The sequence below is a fragment of the Rosa chinensis genome, chromosome 2 (genome assembly GCF_002994745.2).
Source record: "Rosa chinensis cultivar Old Blush chromosome 2, RchiOBHm-V2, whole genome shotgun sequence".
NCBI lineage: Eukaryota > Viridiplantae > Streptophyta > Magnoliopsida > Rosales > Rosaceae > Rosa > Rosa chinensis.
Window position 1 is genome coordinate 72,842,913 of NC_037089.1, and position 13,582 is coordinate 72,856,494.

At 36.1% G+C, this 13,582-nt stretch overlaps 3 protein-coding genes across 3 annotated transcripts; all 3 read left to right on the top strand.

The window, feature by feature from the left end:
• The first annotated feature begins 2,888 nt into the window (after positions 1-2,888).
• On the top strand, positions 2,889-7,999 carry LOC112184952 (cyclic nucleotide-gated ion channel 1-like). The gene is made up of 5 exons (XM_040514476.1): positions 2,889-3,106; positions 3,270-3,381; positions 5,227-5,523; positions 6,992-7,474; positions 7,708-7,999. Exons 3-5 carry the CDS (start codon positions 5,320-5,322, stop codon positions 7,960-7,962), a joined length of 942 nt encoding a protein of 313 aa, XP_040370410.1. The 5' UTR covers positions 2,889-3,106; positions 3,270-3,381; positions 5,227-5,319; the 3' UTR covers positions 7,963-7,999.
• LOC112187117 (putative pentatricopeptide repeat-containing protein At5g09950) lies at positions 7,965-13,484 on the top strand. The gene is given in 4 exon segments (XM_024325775.2): positions 7,965-9,367; positions 9,370-11,492; positions 12,098-12,778; positions 12,888-13,484. Coding segments are annotated over 2 exon segments (3,258 nt in total). The 5' UTR covers positions 7,965-8,106; the 3' UTR covers positions 11,367-11,492; positions 12,098-12,778; positions 12,888-13,484.
• Positions 12,646-13,090, top strand: LOC112187119 (early nodulin-like protein 1). The gene is made up of 2 exons (XM_024325778.2): positions 12,646-12,778; positions 12,888-13,090. The coding sequence occupies exons 1-2, from the start codon at positions 12,646-12,648 to the stop codon at positions 13,088-13,090; spliced, it is 336 nt and encodes a 111-aa protein (XP_024181546.1).
• Positions 13,485-13,582: the final 98 nt, after the last annotated feature.

Sequence of the window (13,582 nt, forward strand, 5' to 3'; positions counted from 1 at the left end):
CCCCCACACTTAAATATTGCATTATCCTCAATGTAATCAATTAAAAGCATGCAATGAAATAAGTAAGCATAGATAGAAGACATTTACGAAAACAAATCCTAAAATAAAAACAATAGAGAAAAAAAAATGAAAAATAAAAAGAAATAGGGAAAGAGAAAGCAAATCTGATTATATTCTGAATTGGGTTGCCTCCCAAGTAGCGCTTGTATTTTACGTCTTGCAGCCAGACGGTACCTACATTAAATAAAGTTAGTAACTATAATTAACAAAGAAATACAAAATAAAAACAAGTATAACTATTAATTACAAACTACAAGTATAATTAACAAGTATATTGTACATAAGACACAAGTTAAGTATACAAGTGAGTATAAAACGCGAAAAGTATTTTTATAAGTTTAAAGTGTGAAACAACAAAATAATTTACACGTATAGAGTATTCACAAGTATTTCTTTTATTATAAACATTATTGATATCGAATCAAATTCCAAGCGGTAAATCAAGTGGACGTGCGGCCCAAGTATAGTCGCCTAGACACAAACTCCCTTTCAAATCGTTTGGGCAACCTTACTGAAATGGCCAGGTGGGGGAGGGCGAACACGAGAGGAAAAATCCATTTTGGCATGAGCTACTCCCACATAGTGGTTTAGGCCCATTTGCAAGCACTTCTGGATTCAAAAACCCGTCATGAACGTTGTCCCCTTCCTAGACACCATTTCACATAGGCTTTCTTACTAAGATGAGAAAGTTCACAAGTGTGAAGACAGTTCAACAAGTGTTAATAAAGGCCGCCCTCAACCTTAAGGGACCTGAGCTAGGTACCAATAAGGGGTTTAGGCCAATATTAACAAAAGAGACTTCACCTATTCCTCTCAATTTACAACCTACAATTAAAATTCATGTTCAATAATATAAATAATATTCTAGTTAATTTAAACTAAGTTTCAAACAATTTATATACAACAAATATATATACAATAAATGATACAATTTAGCAAGTGATTTTTCAATCCCCGGCAACGGCGCCAAAAATTGACGCGCCTGAAAGCAAGCGCGCAATTTAACCCTGAAATATCGTTAGTAGTATAAGCAAATAGGGATCGTTCTATTCCGGGGATTGAGGGTACACCTGTAATTGTGTAACAAATAAAGAAAAGTATTATTTACAAAAATAAAATAAAGAATATAAATATATACAATTGTATAAACAAATAAAGAATTAAAATAATAAAGTATTATTTACAAAAATAAAATAAAGAATAGAAATATATACAAGTAACAAAATAAAAAGGGAGGGGGTTTAAGAATTATAGAATTGAAAATTAAGATAAATAAAATAAAGAAAATGTAAAAACATATATACAAGGGTGGATCAAAACCACATCCATATGCAAGAAATCCAATTACAATTCATATAGTTGATTTTAAATGTCATGAGAGAGGAGTTGATCATGTGAAACATTCGAAAGCAAATGATTTCCCATATTTTACTTTTCAATGCTAATTAACCTAAGCGAAAGCACCTAGATTAATCCTATCAAACATGCAATCAAGCCCTAGAAAGCTAGTCAATCATGTCATGTTCAACGCATTAGACATAGAGAAAGGCTGTCAACTCAAGTGTACAACTTAGTATGGAAAAGTCCACCTAATTGCAATCCTCGTTAATTAAATTCGGTCTTTGCACAAAACCTTTACTACTTTGATTCAAGTTTACACAAAACGAAAAGTCGATTTCATGTTCTTAAACCTAGCACCAATTATATCAAAACCCTAAGTGTTTGCAACCACATAAGATTAAAATACAAAAGTTTTCTATCATGCAAATTTAATTAAACAAACCCACATAAGCAACATAAAAATCAACATATAGAAATCACAACTTTATCTCAAAACATATAAACGGGCTTTAAACTTTGCCCTTAACATTATTTGTTAACTAGAATTCATAGTTCTACAAATCTAAACAAAGAAAACCAAAATAAATTACAAGGAAAAAGATAGAATTACACCATGAAGGGAGTGGATGATGAAGAGCTTGAGACGTTGATCTTGAATCTTTAAAGCAAGACTTCACTATCACGGCACAAGGTGGATGATGACGGCTAGGAGGCTTCATGGCTTCTTCTTCTCTTCTTCTCTTGAAAATGAAGAACAAGAAAACTAGAGAATGAAAAGAAATATGGAGAGGAAATGGAGAGACAAAGAAGATGGAATGGATGAAGGAATGTTACTAAGGAAAAATGGAAAGGAAATGGAGAGACAAGGAGATGAAATGGATGAAGGAATTGGTTTAGGAAAATGGAAAGGAAATGGAGAGACAAAGAAGATGAGATGGATGAAGGAATTTGTGTTAGAATGAGAGGAGAAGGTGTTTATATAGGGAAGAAAAAGAAGAGTGAAATGATGAGTGGAAGAAAAATAATGAAAGTGGAGTATGAAAGTGATTTGTAGAATATGGAAAAGAAAGAGAAATGATGATTACACCCTAAAACATGGAATGTTTTGGGTGATGATGATGGTGGATTAGTGTGAGAAATGATGGAGAAAACATGATGATTACACCCTAAAACATGGAATGTTTTTGGGTGATGATGATGGTGGATTAGTGTGAGAAATGATGGAGAAAACATGATGATTACACCCTAAAACATGGAATATTTTTGGGTGATGATGATGATGGATTTCCTACTCATTTACTTCAATTTTATCTCCACCATTTGTAGGTAAGTGTGGACATAATGCTCATTTCACCATCATTTACTCCAATGTACCTAAGAAAATAGAAATTGAGTTAAAAATCGATTCGTTAAGGAATTAACTAAGCAAAATGTGAGGAATTAACTATTAAAATATCACATTAAAATGCTCCTATCAGCACCAAACTTGTAGAAATGTTATTGGATGCATATCTACTTATGAATGCGGTGACAATACTCCAAAGAATATATCACTTCTAAATGAATTGTGCCCTATAAGTTCACCGAATGATGCCGTATTTGATTTTGGAATATTCCTTGATATCCTTCAATCTGGTAACACGGGATCAATAGATTTTTCGAGGAAATTCTTTTACTCTCTTTGGTGGGGCATCAGAAATTTAAGGTGGTATACCTATTATCTTCATATTAGTTTCTTTATCTTTATCACTCCTAATTGAATGCTTAAGTTCTGTGACGCACAAAGCGAATGCTTATTTTTAGTAGGGTTTCTTATCAAATTATGGCTCTAGCAATATTATCTTAACTGGTTTGATGAATTTCTGCAGTAATTTTGGCACAAATCTCGAAACAAGTAGTTATGTCTGGGAGAACTGTTTTGCAATTCTTATTGGTCTAATTGGCTTGCTTCTATTTTTGTATCTCATTGGAAATGTGCAGGTCAGTAATGAGTCCCTACAAGGGCATCTAGAAATTCAATTATGTGTAAAAATTTACTTTTAAAATTTAATGGATAAATCATTTACTTGCTAACTCCTCATTACGTACTTAAATCTCCAATAGCTTCTTTATAAAATTTCTATTATTAATTTAAAAGTTAAAATCTCTATAATTTTGCTTATGTAATTCCAATAGCTTTTCTATCATATTCTGTATAATTTAGGCCTTGATTAAATGTACTAATTTTTTTTAAAATTTTAAAAATATAATTAAATTATGAATGATATAAATAAACATAATTTAAAGAGAGGAGAGAAAAGAGTAAAAACTTTTTAATAGATTATGCCCTATAATTTTAGAGTTTGTTATAAATTGTGATAGGTATAAGGAAGCTATTGGAGTAAAAAAAAATGTTATTTTTGTGTATAATAGAGAAAATACAATATATAGGGAAGCTATTAGAGCTGCTCTAAGCAATTAATTTCTAGTTACACGAATCTGTAAATTATGAAGAGTTTTTTTGTTTTGTTTATCTATACTATTATTAAGAGAAGAGGTTTTGTTAGTTAAAACTCAAAATTTTGATAGAAATAAATCTAAAAGATTAAAATACTTTGATAATAAATTAAAATATAAGGGCAAATATGACAATTACAAAATAAATTTTTCTTTAAAAATATAAAAAAAATCCCACAACTCACTTTTTTCTCCCACTATCTCTCTCTACAATAACTGTTTTATTCAATTCTTTTCTTTTTTATTTTCTCAAAAAAAAAAAGGAACAATTAACATGCTGACATGCAAGGCATGTATGGAGAAGGGTAATACACACACACACAAGGCCCTTTTAGTGGGGAATCTTTTTTTTTTTGCCATTTTTAGGGATCGATCATTAGACCTACTTTTCGATTGTATTTTAACATATGAATCATTCAGTTTTTAGGTCGTAATATATAGATCATTCATGCTAATTTTCAGCCAAATTGATAATCCTTAAGGTATCGAACTAGATTAAATCAATGGACAAACCGAATCTGTCCAACTTGAACCATTCGTATTCATAATTATAAATCACAGTTATAAATGTTTTAATGATTATCAATTTGGCTGAAAATTTGTAGAGATGATCTACTCATACATACCTTAAAATTGAATGGTTAAGATGTGATATGTGATCGAAAAGTGAGTCTAATAAGTGATTCCCTAAAATGGCCCAAAAAATAGATATCTCACTAGAAAGGCTATGTGTGTGTGTGTGTGTATTGCATTCGAGGCTGCAGTTATTATTGGAGTAGTCGGACAAATTTTTTTTTTCTTCTCATTATAGTCTAGGGACTCAGCTACCACATAGAATTTTTTCTTTTTCAAAATTTACTATCCAAAATTAAATGGACCTTAATTAACATTATGATGCTTTTCCTATATAGATCTCTCTTCTTCTTCATTTTTTTTTTTTTTACATCGGAGGAAATCGAACTTCTAGTCCAGTCTAGTACTATCCCAATTCCCAGCCCCTTCCATTTAAATTTTTTGCTAAAGTTATTATTGGATGAGTTGGATAAATTTTTTTTGCTCATTGTAGTCTAGTGATTCAGCTGCCACATAGGATTTTTTTTATTTTTTAAATTCTGTCCAACAACTTATCTATCATATTTTCTATAATTTATTATCCAAAATTAAGTGGACCTTCATTAACATTATGACTCTTTTCTTATATTTTTTTATTACATTGAAGGGAGATCGAACTCCTAATCTAATCTAATGCTAACTAATTCCTAACCCCTTCCTTTGTTTCTTTATATAAAATTTTAAATGAGTTCTTAAATTTATTTCTTTGGTTGACAGACATATATACAGTTGGCCACTACAAAGTCAGTGAAGATTGAAGAGAAACAGGAGGAATTAAGACGATCGAGAATTAATAAGAAGTATCGAGAAATGAAAAAGTGGATGTCAAGTAATGGTCTCCCCAAGGATTTAAAGACAACAATTAGAGAATATATTAAAAAATCTAACCTAGCGGAGAAATACATAGATGCTCCAGTGAGTCTGAAAATTCTATGCGATTCTGCTATGAGGGATAGAGGAGCTGATATTGCAGAATCTATGGTCCAATATCTAACCGTGAAAGCGCTAAAGAAAGTATGTTTCTTAACCCAATCTCTTTTAATTTGACTTCTCCGCCCTTGAGTCTATGGGACAATAGGATGGTATAGAATGTCAAATGTTCATTTATTAATTATTTGACACTACAAGTTACTATCTTATATATAAAGCAAATTCCCTGGTTAAATTTTTGAACTTCCAATAATACACATGGCTTACTACTTTTCAGAGAGAAACAATCTAACAAATGCGACAAAATAGAAAGAAAAAAAAATTGTCATTAACCATAGAAGGTGGAAAATTTTACCAATTCCCTCCATTTTAGTTTTAATTTTTCAAAATAAAAATACCAAAGCCAATTGAGATGTGCTTTTTAAGGGGCTGGTAAAAATGAAGATACTATAGTTGCAAAACTAAAATTGTAAGATACCTTATTATATATTGAAACATCCACCTCTCTTAAGTGCAAAAACTTTTTTTTTTTTTGGCAAGATTATTACACATTTAGAGCATGTATGCAAACATGAAGAAGAAGGAAGTGAGGATCGAATTAGTGAATCTAGAAATAGCCTTCAGTGTTGAAAATTAATTATTTGAATTCTGAATAGAGTTGAGATTAACCAAAATCAATTTAAAAGTTTGTCCTCCTTTGTTTTGAGCTTTCTGGCTTAAGAGCTTATATGCAAGGATTGGATTAGATCTTGGTTGTATCTCTGACCGAGTACTTTCTATAGAAAAACATGAACTTGAAAAAAATTTAAAGCACAAACAATAGCCATGACTCCAATTATTAAACCTAGAACTAATGTGCATTAATAAGAAAAAAGAAGACCTCCAAAATCAACCGCCTTGGAATCCTTGTCTTTGGGTACAACACTCCACCAAAATGGGTGAGATGCTCCAAGCCGTTCAGGGATTAAGATCGAGTGAAAAATGAAGAATTGTCATTGACCACAAAAGTGGAACAAAACTACCTTTTTTTCTTTTTATTAGAAAATCTGTTTTCTATTTGCTGTGTAATTCATTGTTTATTTACTGATTCGTATTTTATTAACAGAAAAGAAAAGTAAAACAAAAAAAAAACACATAAATGCTCATCAGGTCCCAAATTTAGAAGAAAAATAGAAACATTTCCGCACAAGTTAAGGGACGAGTATATAAATAATAAGAATTTTGTTTCTCCACCCCCCACCAATGCGCGCGCGCACCCAGTAACTTCTCCACATACCTAGAACTAACCTCTTCACTATGTGAAAATATATAGCATGTCAACAGTTTCTAGTCTAGATCGATGAAAATTTTATTCACAAACCATAAAAGTGCAAATGTTATTAATTTCTTTAAATTTAACTTATTCATTATGCATCCTTTAACAAAATTGTATAGACTGATTTTTAGTGGTGCGAATAACACCAGCACCATCAATTTAAGCTGTTTATTAATATAGATAGTCATATTAATTTAAGCTGTCTGGTATCCTGTTTTCATTGACCAATTAATATAGGTACCCATGTTTGAGACTGTCGATGAAAGGGATTTGAAAGATGCCTGCAGCGATTTCTTTTATCCGTATCCAGTTCTCTACAGCGAGAACAGCTACATTGTTCGAGTGGGTGAACAGTGTGATCGGGTCGTCTTCATCGTAGAAGGCGTAATTGAATTGACCGACACAACGTCTAACGGTGCTGAAACAATGGGTTCATCATCAATGATTATGACCGAGCGTCTTGAGAAAGGTCAGTACTACGGACAAGAATTGTTGAATTGGGCATCATTGAACTATCAGCACCCGTATTCTGCATGTAGGGACACTCGTCCTATTTCGACCCGAGATGTCAAGTGTCGTACCGCAGTCGACGCCATCTGTATCGAGGACGACGACTTATTACATTTACTAAAAGTTGTCAGCCGGGACTACATCTGGAGGCAGAATAAGTGGGTGAAGCCGACACCTGCCGATAACAACACTGATGAGACATCAGACAAGGTTTAATTACATGAAGCTTAAATTTTGTTTTAAGTTACATGACTCTTAAAAACTACAGATCAAATGCAGACTGTATCTCACCTGGGATTTCAATACCGTGTGACTTGATGAAATGGAACATTAATTAGGCAGAGTCGTAGAAATATATATATGTATTCACATGATGCTCCAATACATATACTGTTCCTTGTAATATTTGATGAACTGATTGATGAGCGTGTGCTATGAAACAGACAAACTTGCAGCCGGCAACAACAGAATTGGAGGAGTCAAAAAAGATGAAGATGAAGAACATGGAATTAGATAAAGGAAGAGGAGAACTAAGAGAAGACATTGCGGATACGGGTGCATCTACATCCACTACTGTTGAACAGAGACTCGAACAGATGCTTAGCGAGCAGCTGATTCTAGCCCGACAGAATCGTGATGATATAGCCACACTGGGACGAAAATTAGATGACATGGCTGTAATCTTAGCCATGTTGTGATATCCAGGCATATATCTGCTCCTCCCGCACCTTTGAACTCCTGGAGCGCGCATTTAATCATATTTACTGATCGAAGATGTTAATTATGATGGACCTGCTGTGAACTTTGATGAATCAGCTTTTTGATTGAATGTAGCACATAACATGTATTATATATTGCCTAATGAAGTGCATAACATATATTATATATTGCCAAAACGAAAACATGAAGGAAGAAAGCACATCACTCTTCTTCACTACAACACCATGTTCCGCTCTTTCTTCATTGCAGGACTACCTTCTCCCACTCACAAAGCAAAACTCCGCCGCTCTTCACACCCTGCTTTCACTTCTCTCACCGCCTCACCTCTCCTCTCAAACTCACTTCACCACACCAACCAATCATCTCCGCCCCACATCGAAACCCAAACCCCACATTCCAATGCTACTTACGGCTATCTTCTCAATCGGTTCAAGGACTCCCGTACCTCAAACGAAGCCGAAACCTTTCATTTGCGGATTTTCAAACACGGGTTCACTCAAGATTTGTTCTTGTGCAATACCCTCATCAACGTTTACGTCAAAATCGGTGCTTTGGCTAATGCACGTAAGCTGTTCGACGAAATGCCTGACAAGAACTCGGTTACTTGGGCTTGCTTGATTTCGGGGTATGCCCGGAGCGGTGTGCCAGAGGAGGCGTGTGGGCAGTTTAAACGGATGGTCTGTGATGGTTTCGTGCCGAGTGTTTATGCTTTTGGGAGTGTTTTAAGGGCTTGCCAGGAGTTGGGTCCTTGCAAACTTAAGTTTGGGATGCAAGTTCAGGGGTTGTTATCGAAAATGCATGATTCGGATGTGTTGTTAGCTAATGTGCTGATGTCAATGTATGGGAGATGTTTGGGTTCTGCCGATGATGCTTACCGGGCTTTTTGTGAGATCAAGTTTAGAAATCTAGTGTCTTGGAATTCTATTATTTCGGTTTACTGCCAAAGAGGGGATGCAGTGTTTGCTTATAAGCTTTTCTCAAACATGCAGAAGGATGGTGTGGATTTTGATTTGCAACCGAATGAGTATACTTTCGGTAGCTTGGTACCTGCCTGTTGTTCTTTGGCTGATTCTGGTTTGGTTTTGCTTCAGCAAATGCTGAGCAGGGTCAGTAAAGCTGGATTTTTACAGGATTTGTACGTAGGAAGTGCTTTGGTTAGTGGATTTGCGAGGGTTGGATTAGTCGATTACGCTAGGAAGATTTTTGAGCAGATGGGTGAGAGGAATGTAGTTTCGATGAATGGGTTGATGGTTGGACTGGTGAGGCAGAAGCGAGGAGAAGAAGCCACTCAAGTTTTCATGGAGATGAAGGACTTGGTTGGAATAAATATTGATTCGCTTGTGGTTCTTTTAAGTTCATTCACTGAATTTTCTGTTTTAGAGGAAGGGAAAGAAAGGGAAGAGAGGTTCATGCATATGTAATTGCAACTGGTTTGATTAACAGCAAGGTTGCAATAGAGAATGGGCTTGTAAATATGTATGCTAAATGTGGTGCTATTGATGATGCTTGTTCAGTTTTCAGGCTCATGGTAGACAGAGACTTAATATCATGGAACTCTCTGATCTCTGGTCTCGACCAGAATGAGCGGTTTGAAGATGCAGTAATGAAGTTCTGTGAAATGAGAAAATCTGAGTTGAAGCCTTCAATTTTCACATTAATTAGTGCTTTGAGTTCGTGTGCAAGCTTGGAGTGGATCATGATGGGACAGCAAATACATTGTGAAGCACTTAAATTGGGACTTGATTTGGATGTTTCGGTTTCAAATGCTCTTCTTGCATTGTATTCCGACACAGGGTGTCTTAATGAATCCCGGAATGTTTTCTTCTTGATGCAGGAGTATGACCAAGTGTCGTGGAATTCCATAGTTGGGGCTTTAGCTAGTTCAGAGGCTTCAGTTTTTGAAGCTGTAGAATATTTATTGGAAATGATGCGATCTGGATGGGAACTTAATAGAGTAACATTTATTAGCATTCTTTCAGCAGTTTCATCTCTCTCACTTCATGAGCTAGGCCAGCAGATTCATGCTGTAGTCTTAAAATACAATGCGGCAAAGGACTGTGCTATTGAGAATGCGCTTATTGCTTGCTATGGAAAGTGTGGACAGATAGAGGATTGCGAGAAGATATTTTCTAGAATGCCTGAAAGAAGGGATGAAGTAAGTTGGAATTCCATGATTTCTGGATACATACATAATGAGCTCTTGCCCAAGGCCATGGATTTGGTCTGGTTTATGATGCAGAGGGGTCAGAGATTAGACTCTTTTACTTTTGCTACTGTTCTGAGTGCTTGTGCTTCAGTTGCAACATTAGAGCGTGGGATGGAAGTTCATGCTTCTGCTATAAGAGCTTGTTTGAAATCTGATGTTGTAGTTGGGAGTGCACTTGTCGACATGTATTCAAAGTGTGGAAGGATTGATTATGCTTCAAGATTCTTCAAGTTGATGCCAGTAAGGAATGTGTATTCCTGGAATTCATTAATATCAGGATATGCTCGCAATGGAGATGGACAGAAAGCTCTGAGGCTTTTCACACAAATGAAGCAACAAGATCAGCCACCAGATCATGTTACCTTTGTTGGGGTCCTATCAGCTTGTAGCCATGCAGGGCTCGTGGATGAAGGGTTTCAGCATTTCAATTCCATGAGTAAAGTACATGGACTGGCTCCTAGGATGGAGCACTTTTCATGTATGGTTGATCTTCTTGGAAGGGCAGGAAAAATTAATATGATAGAGGACTTCATAAAAAAAATGCCGTTGAAGCCTAATGTGCTTATTTGGAGGACAGTTTTAGGGGCTTGTTGCCGAGGCAATGGTTGTAACACAGAGCTAGGCAGGATGGCTGGTGAAATGCTATTGGAGTTGGAACCCCAAAATGCTGTGAACTATGTGCTTCTTGCTAACATGTATGCTTCTGGTGGGAAGTGGGATGACGTGGCAAAGGCTAGGATGACAATGAGAAAGGCAGCAGTGAAGAAGGAAGCTGGGTGCAGTTGGGTCACCATGAAAGATGGAGTTCATGTTTTTGTAGCTGGGGACAAATTACACCCAGAGAAAGATTTGATATATGAAAAACTGAAGGAACTTAACAAGAAAATGAGGAATGCTGGATATGTGCCTGAAACAAAATTTGCACTATACGATCTCGAACTGGAGAACAAGGAAGAACTCCTGAGTTATCACAGTGAAAAGCTTGCTGTTGCATATGTTCTTACTCGCCAGTCACAGTTGCCTATAAGGATTATGAAAAACCTTCGGGTTTGTGGTGACTGCCACACTGCCTTCAAATACATATCAAATATTGTTGGCCGGCAAATAGTATTACGCGATTCAAACAGATTTCATCACTTTCAAGATGGCAAGTGTTCTTGCGGGGATTTCTGGTAATTTATTACTCCGTACTAATTGGGACTTTGATCATGATTCATAATGTCATCCTTTTGATTTGGGTGGCATTGATGTAAGATATGAGACACTTGACTGAAGCGGCTGAACAGTATGGAACTATACCAAGTGAGTTTATCAACCTATCTAGCTGACACTTCAGTAGTAGCTTATATTCTTTTGGTCAACAAATTCAAGCTACATGTTACTGAGAAATAACCATTGCTAATATCATAACCTATTTCTTTTAATACATGAGACTCCGTTAGTCTTCTCCCATCTTGTTGATTTTCTACAGCGTTCTTCAAGGGTCTTGGATGTGCATGTCTTCTGTCTTGATTCAGTGTGTAATAGTATTAGACATGGTTTGTTGGCTTTCCTGGTTATGAACTTTCCTCGTTCAAATGCTAACTGCTAAGTTCTACTTGAAGTGAATGGGGATTTTTATTTGATTCTTCTGCGAATGGTATCATGAACAAACAATACATCTGATAAAAATGAAAGGGTTTCAAGTATCAAATTTTGCCTGAAATCACAAACTTCAACTGTTTTTGTCTAACTTTTAGAGCAATTCCAACCAATTACTTGCCACACTATCAACTCCAACAGTTACTTTTTCACAAGAAATTCAGCTATAATGATTTAGTATTGATGGTTGACCATTTTATTTTATTTTTGGACACATAGTTACTATCGATGCTAGCTCAGATTGACATTTTTATATTTGTATGCAGCTAGCCTGCAATCACCTGCTGGATGTCAGCACAATGCAAATGTCTCCACGTCAAAAATTTGGTGGTTGAGGTCTGTCACTTCCTAAAATCCAACATCTCCTCCCTATATAAATTCGACACTCTACAGATCCTCAATAAGTTCATTCCTATACTACAAGAAACAAGTCCTTAAGGACAAGGAGATGACATAACGTGGTTAGAGCTATGAAGGTGAATGTTGTGATATTGGTCTTTGTTATAGCACTGGCAGTGGTAATGTTACGTGGAACAGAAGCTGAAAAATACAGGGTTGGAGGCAACTTGGGTTGGACTATCCCTCCTGGTGGCGCTGCCACTTATGCTTCATGGGCTTCAAAGTACACCTTCAAAGTTGACAAGGATCTTATAGCATTGGCAGCAGCAATGTTAAGTGCAACAGAAGCTAGAAAGTATAGAGTCGGAGGCGACTTGGTTGGACTATCCCTCCCAGCGGCGCTGCCTCTTATGCTTCATGGGCTTCAAAGTACACCTTCAAAGTTGACGAGGATATTATAGCATTGGCAGCAGCAATGTTAAGTGCAACAGAAGCTAGAAAGTATAGAGTCGGAGGCGACTTGGGTTGGACTATCCCTCCCAGCGGCGCTGCCACTTATGCTTCATGGGCTTCAAAGTACACCTTCAAAGTTGACAAGGATCTTCTAGGTACACTAGTATACAATATGTAACTTTGAATTTTGAACTTAACTATTACATTTTCCATTTTTGTGGCGATGAAGATCTATTTTGATATGGTTGCTTTTGTTTTCTGCAGGGTTCGACTTCAAAGCAGGAAAAAATGACGTGATTGTAGTCACAAAGGAGAATTTCGACATCTGCAACACCACGAAACCATTATATCAATACAAGGGTCCAGTATTTCCTAGAGCTGCCATTTCCGGCACATATTATCTCACTTTCAGCTTCGCGGGGCACTGTGCCAAGGGCCAAAAGGTAGCCATCTATTTTGCACCCTAGCCTCTTCAAACCTGCTACCTAGTCCAAGTCCAAGCCCAAGCCATAGTTCAAGTGCTTCGGATGAATCTGCGGTGACAGAGCACCTGAAAATAAGGATGATGACATGAAGTTGCCGGTATTTCATGGCACTGACCACAGCAACGGAATTCATTTCCTCATAGCTAGTAATAGTAAACTAATTTTGGATCGTGTCGCCTATGAATAACTAGTGTACCTAGCTAGTGCATGTTATATAAGAAAGCCTTAACGAAGTTCATGTAAGAGTTAAATCAGTAGATTCAGCAGCTCAACCCTGCAAATAAATTCAACTTGGTTTGAACGTCATCATATCATACATATTCACCTAGCGTTCTAAAGTCTAAACAAATATGCAAGCAGTTTTGGAGTTTCTCAATGTTCTCTGGCCTTTTGATCCCAAACAGTTGATATCTTGAGGTTGAAAAGAGAGTTGCTGTTTCTGCTATAGAGAGTTCATCGCTGTTAACGTGATGA

Bases quoted from the DNA above. Each gene is read 5' to 3' on its own strand.
- LOC112184952 (XM_040514476.1), top strand. From the start codon at position 5,320: ATGAAAAAGTGGATGTCAAGTAATGGTCTCCCCAAGGATTTAAAGACA. The intron at 5,524-6,991 runs GTATGTTTCTTA...CAATTAATATAG, and splicing joins CCGTGAAAGCGCTAAAGAAA to GTACCCATGTTTGAGACTGT. The intron at 7,475-7,707 runs GTTTAATTACAT...GCTATGAAACAG, and splicing joins CTGATGAGACATCAGACAAG to ACAAACTTGCAGCCGGCAAC.
- LOC112187119 (XM_024325778.2), top strand. From the start codon at position 12,646: ATGTTAAGTGCAACAGAAGCTAGAAAGTATAGAGTCGGAGGCGACTTG. The intron at 12,779-12,887 runs GTACACTAGTAT...TGTTTTCTGCAG, and splicing joins AGTTGACAAGGATCTTCTAG to GGTTCGACTTCAAAGCAGGA.